The sequence below is a fragment of the Paralichthys olivaceus genome, chromosome 2 (assembly GCF_024713975.1).
Source record: "Paralichthys olivaceus isolate ysfri-2021 chromosome 2, ASM2471397v2, whole genome shotgun sequence".
NCBI lineage: Eukaryota > Metazoa > Chordata > Actinopteri > Pleuronectiformes > Paralichthyidae > Paralichthys > Paralichthys olivaceus.
In genome coordinates, this window is record NC_091094.1 from 26,496,836 (window position 1) to 26,503,255 (window position 6,420).

Genomic DNA, 6,420 nt, shown 5'->3' on the forward strand with positions numbered 1-6,420 from the left:
AGAATGATATATTTCTTTTTGAGCTGCCTCAGTGGTTCGGTCCGACACATGATGGGCTTCCATCAGCTGAGGTTGATCAGTCTCTGATGACGAATAGCTTCATATCCAAAACATTTTTGACAATACATCATAATTATGTCATTACTAAATTTAAATAAATGAATGTGCCACTAATTTTGAACTGAACTGAACTTAACTGAACTTAACTGAACTTAACTGAACTTAACTGAATTTAAATTAACTGAATTGAATTGAATTGAATTGAATTGAAGTGAAGTGAAGTGAAGTGAAGTGAAGTGAAGTGAAGTGAATTTAATAGAATTTAATGCCACCACAGAAAAAAAACCCATTATATTTAATTTTCGATAACTTTTCTTGTAAAACATGTTTTTTGTGCAAACTGCAGACTTATGTGTGACATTAAACAGACCTGAATGCTTGCAACAGCCCAATAACACATATTCAGCTTATATTGCCCTAATAACTGTTTTATCAAATCAATTCTCTCTCACTCAATATTAAAAACTTATGGTTTACTTATTAGTTTATAGAAAAGTATCAAGTGTGCATTATTTTCAATTTTACCATCTAACATGAGCTTCCTGTGTTGCACTATATCACCCTCTTCCTCCTCCTCCTCATCATCATTCTAATGGCCTATTGAAGGGCATGTTAGAATGTCCAGATTTCCTTGCCTTTGCATATAGATGCATGCAGCAGAGACGGGAGCAGTTTGCATGTGACTGGAGCTCTGCAGTGAGAAAGAAGCAGACGGACCCTGAGAAGAGGTGGAGCCACCACCAGACTCATAAAACCCAAAAGCTTTTTCCTCAACTCACTGTCAAGGTGACGCGCTCCGCAGCTGACAGATGAGCTCCGACCTCCGCGGCTCTCTCTCATACACACACACACACACACACCCACGCGCACACAAAGAGAGACACACGCACGCACAAAGCCACTGGGCATGAGCGCAGCCGGGCTAACGGGAGCTTTTGGTCACAGGCTTGTTCTCCGCTCCAGATTTGCTCTCCAGAAATAACCAAGTGTGGTCTGAAGTGACGCGTAAAAACCCGCAGAGGACGCACGGAGTCTCGGGGACTTCAGCTACTTGTGGGCCACTTGTTATGTTTTATTTGTCGGCCTGCTCCAGAACCTGAGGATAACTTTGCGCTCCATCTCCGGACTATAATACACAGGGAATATGACAGCTGGCCTGGGCCACTGAGGAGCGGTACTACTGCGTGCAGCACTTGCGTGTCTTGTTGAGGCCAACCGCGCAGCCACAATATGCAGCATCATTTGGACTTGGGGGCGCATTACTATCCTCCGGACGTTCACGCCGATCACAGGACTCATCGCTACAGGAGTTTTATGATAGAGGAGATCCTGACCGATCACCCCGAGCACAAAGCGTCGGCTCCGGCCGGGGAGCTCCTCAAGTTCGGGGTCCACGCTCTGCTGTCTGCCCGGCCTTTCCACAACCAGCTGGGTAAGAGGCGGCTCTGACTGTCACTGTGGCTGGATTCATGTAAAAGTGACTGGATTCAAAATGTAGGCTGAATATCACAGATGATTCTTACTGATAATATTCATTTTAAATGAGATTATAAATCACCAGTTGGTGGATTTAACTTTTGTCACATGCGGGCTTGTTTTTGAGACACACTGGTGTGTGATAATGAAGCAAAGACTCGGACACAACGTATATTTATCGAACAAGGAAATATCTCAGGTGAAAGCAGTTCCATTAAGTAGTAAGTATTTTTTAAATGCCCCCCAAAACGGCTTAAATGCGCGACTCTTAATACGCCTTATTTTTTTAATAAGAGTTTTGAATGTGCGTGCGTAAAATCTGGACTCTCAGTCTCCCAAATAAACCAGAAGATTGCCTCTGATTACACAATGTAATCAAATTGGAGATGTTATAATATTTTATTTGTATTATTCCAGTGTAGAAAAAATATAGCTTAAGTGTATTTATATACCTTCAATCTACAGCCAAACCTTGTTCACAGAAGAAAACCACCGCCAGTGTGTGTGTGTGTGTGTGTGTGTGTGTGTCATTATCAACTCTTAATTACAGGAGTTTACATGGAGATGAGATTGGACATGAGCTCCAGTGTGAGTTGTGAAACAGGCCTGATTATTGAAGGTTAAACCAGGCTCCAGTTCGTTTATTGATGATCATTTATGATCATATGACATTTGTCCGACTCGGCTGGACAATAACCCATTTGGATTAAAGTCCCATGAATCAGAATTGTATAGTTTTACTTGTACTAATAATAGTAATGAAATCAGCATAATAGGAGTGTTTCTTTTAAAGTTTTAGGCCCCAGTATTGTTGTTGTGTGTGATCTCAGTGTATTCTCATATTTATGATAAATGCATCATATTCTAACAGCTGTAGGATCCCTGAACTCTGACCTGATCAGTCTGCATTTGACACCATGTCAACAAATGCAGTGTTGGTACAATAAAATAGCAACAACAACACAATTACTGGTGCGTAACACAACCCTCTCTCCATGTGTCTCTCATCCTGCAGTGCTGAAAGCCGAGCAGACGAGCTTGCTCAAGTTCCCCATGTCCCCGCTGTCCTGCTCGCTGGGCTCGGCGCTCGGCCCCCCGCTGCTGTCCGTGCCTCCGGGCCTGCAGGTCGGCGCGGCGTCCCACCACCTGCCGCTGGACCTGCACCTCCGCGGGAAGCTGGAGCACGGAGCCGACGGAGGCAGCAAAGCCAAGAAGGGCCGCCGGAGCCGCACCGTGTTCACCGAGCTGCAGCTCATGGGCCTGGAGAAGCGCTTCGAGAAGCAGAAGTATCTGTCCACCCCAGATAGGTGCGGTTATTACCATTATTGTTGTTATTATTCTTATGTGTGTAGATGCCATACTTCTAAAATCAAAATACAAAAATAAATTTAAATTGAATCATCACACTTTATAAGAGATTCAAAAGCATACAGACTTCTGTTCCAGTGTTTCCAAAAACATGATGAGCATCACTCATTGTTAGAATTATATATTAAATCTCTCACCAGAGCATGAAAGGTGAGGACATGTGCATTATTTCATTCATTATTCTATGTACAGTTTCAATATGTTAATTTATGTAATATTTTATGAAGTAGATATAGATATTTTATTAGGTTTTAAGTTGTGTGTGTGTTTTTTTAAAGGAAATGTAAACTTTCACCATGTTGTTAAAACTCACAGTTACACACACAGGTAAAAAAGAAACCACCCAGCAGGACATGACCTCATAGTTTTCAGTGGCAGCTCTGGCCCTGATGCCTTAAGCTGTTACCCAACAGTGTCCCTCTATGATTGAATGCTGCGACGAATAAAATGTGACAGAATTATCCGAAACAACTGACAGAATGAAATGATTTGCCCAACCAGGAAACAAGCCCATGAGGTCTTCTTGTTGAATCATTGGATGATATGTGAAAGCTTTGGATTGTGTTCTCTACAGAATAGACCTCGCTGAGTCTCTGGGGCTCAGTCAGCTGCAGGTGAAAACATGGTACCAGAACAGACGCATGAAGTGGAAGAAAATTGTAAGTCATTCTTCATTTTCTACGTTCACGATGATGATGATGATGATGATAGCAGTTGTCAACAACAAACAATAGGATTTATTTGCGTTGTGTATTATGTCAGCAGATGTTGCTGAAAGATGTTGTTCAGACAAAGTAGATCAGCTGGTGTGTTACTCACTTCTCTACAAAAGATGTTGCTGGGTTATGTGATACATGCTTAGATTAAATCAACATGGGTTTTTTATAAATACTTTCAACGTTGATACACCTCCCCATTTATATTAGACACTTTCTTTTCTCATGAATGTTGTAAATATTGTAAATGTTGTTGCCGTGCTACTCGCCACATCTATTCAGCTTCTGTCCATACTGGGTGACGGATCCCTCACATGGGACTTTCTCTGACATTGATATGTTTTTTCCCTGTTAAATGGGTTTTTTGGGCACATCTTGTTAAAGCCCTATGAGGCAAATTGTGATTTGTGAATATGGGCTATAAAAATAAAATTTGATTGATTGATGGAAAATTATAAAGAAATGATCTGAAACTTTATATATATATAGAGAGAGAGAGATATGTATACGTATACGTATATCTATCTATCTATATATATATGTGTGTGTATATATATATATGTATAGATATATGTATAGATATATATGTATAGATATATATGTATAGATATATATTTATAGATATATATGTACGTATATAGTGCTGTATATTTGTGCTGCATTGTGATGGCCACTGATGGGAGGTCAGTTTGTTGTTGAATCTAAACCTAAGTGAACTGCTCATGCAGGTGCTGCAGGGAGGAGGCCTGGAGTCGCCGACCAAACCAAAGGGGCGCCCGAAGAAGAACTCCATCCCCAGCAGCGAGCAGCTCTCCGAGCAGGAGCGATCTGCGGCTGACGCTGAGCATCAGTCTGAAGGTTCCAGCTCCCACTTAGACAGCACTCAGGAGGAATGAGGGGGCCTTCGAGCCTGCAGACACTCTTGACTCTATATGTGCAGGGCCCCTGCGACTTACACTATGCACATTTTGGATGGGACCAGACTCTATGATGGTATGGAGAAGATTTTTGTGGATGCCCAAAAGACTTTGAATGGCCCAGCCGAATTTGTACAAGGCAACAGCGACCAGCAGTCATGTGTTTTTGTTATAGCCCGACCATGCATTCCCTCATGATGAACCTGCTGCTGTAGAGGAGGGAGCTCAAACCGCTGCAGTAGGTCGACCCTTTTTATTCTAAGGATCCACACTCACTCATCTGTTTTGCATTCCTTTTGTGTAACTGTGCTATGTTTAATTATTAAATATATTTTCACTAATGCTCTTCTCTGTTTATTATAAAGGACATATAGAGGTTTAATAAGCTTTTAGTCTAGTGTGTGTAGTGCACACGAGGATGATAGCTCACAGGCTCATCAGTTACACACTGACATGCTGACATGCTTCAGGGCCTAATATGGTTACATACCTTCTCAATACGTAAATGTCTTGTTGATTCCTGACATCATTTACTGGGTATGAGGTCCCAGACTAGGCAAAAAAAAGAAGCTCACACATTCAAGTACATGACATGTTTCTTTTGTTTGAGGAAAATAGGGTAGGCTTCGTGTCAAAAGTTTGTAAGTGGTTTCCTAAATCAATGTTGTCATTATTTGATGTAACAGGGGCCACGCGTCTCCTGTTAAGTTGTGGATTCACACTGGCATCACCGCTCATTGTGTTCTTGTATAAAAGAGAGAGGAAGTGATGCTGGCTCCCATGAGGACCTAATGAAAAGCAGAGCAAAGAAACTCACACACTTTACATTTCCCTTAGTTTTGCTTTCTTCCATCTCTTTTCATTTCAACTGTCAAAAACTGAATAGATACACAATGTGAGGAGATGTACTAATTAGTTTTAGTTTTTAAAAAATGAACAGAAACACAAATAATTTGGATGCAAGCAAGTGTCCTTATGACATCTAATATCCACAGAGCTGTTTTAAGTTTACCTGAACAGATTTGTTCTTTTAATTCATAACAGCGGCCGATTAGAAGTCCCACTTTACTGTTATATCAAATAAGAGTTGGTAGTTTGACCATCTTTTTTTATTGTATTTCTTCTTTTTTTTTTTTTTTACAAAGATTTCCTCACGCACTGCAGAGACATTAGCAGCATATTGTACTCCATTGCCGACATTGTATTTTGCTGCATTTAAAGTGGACAATTTAATGTTATTTTATTTTGAAACCATTTGACGTTACCTGACTGAGAAGAGACCATGAGACGTGAGGTGCTCCGGGCAAACAGCAGGAAAGTGAACATAGAGGAATGGATGTCACATTCTCACCCGTCACTCATTATTAATCAGTATACGTATATGTGCAGAGAGGATTCATGAGAAACCTGCGGGAAACATCATGTGCGTCAGTTTGCTGTTAGCGCACACTTTGAACATCAGGCTGTCTCATGGTGTAATGAACAATTGAATCCTAAACACGTCGTCATCTTCACTATGCTGAGAGTAAAATCAAGCCTTATTTTCATTGCTAACGACTCTTCGATTCATTTTTATTTTATTTCTACAACAACTGACAACAATTATCGAAAGCACTTCACGTAATGAGGTATAGAGAAACCCAGCAGTTCCCACAGTAATACAGATTGTTAGAGGTATTTACTCTGCAGCAGGCTGTGCAAACATGTCAGAGTGAGTTTTTAGGTTATATAGAAACATCAGTGAGCGTCTGCAGCCTCAGATAACAGTCTGTAAAACAGCCTGTAAAACAAAGCACCGAGGCCTCCACCATCACCTTCCACTACAGTTCAGTGTGTGTGAGCGTGAGCGGCAACAAGGAATTAATACAACATAACATACAGGC

General features: G+C 41.1%; 1 protein-coding gene across 1 annotated transcript; it reads left to right on the top strand.

The window, feature by feature from the left end:
* Window positions 1-819: 819 nt before the first annotated feature.
* barx1 (BARX homeobox 1) lies at window positions 820-5,509 on the top strand. The gene is made up of 4 exons (XM_020086567.2): window positions 820-1,492; window positions 2,552-2,843; window positions 3,479-3,563; window positions 4,349-5,509. Exons 1-4 carry the CDS (start codon window positions 1,291-1,293, stop codon window positions 4,514-4,516), a joined length of 747 nt encoding a protein of 248 aa, XP_019942126.1. The 5' UTR covers window positions 820-1,290; the 3' UTR covers window positions 4,517-5,509.
* Window positions 5,510-6,420: the final 911 nt, after the last annotated feature.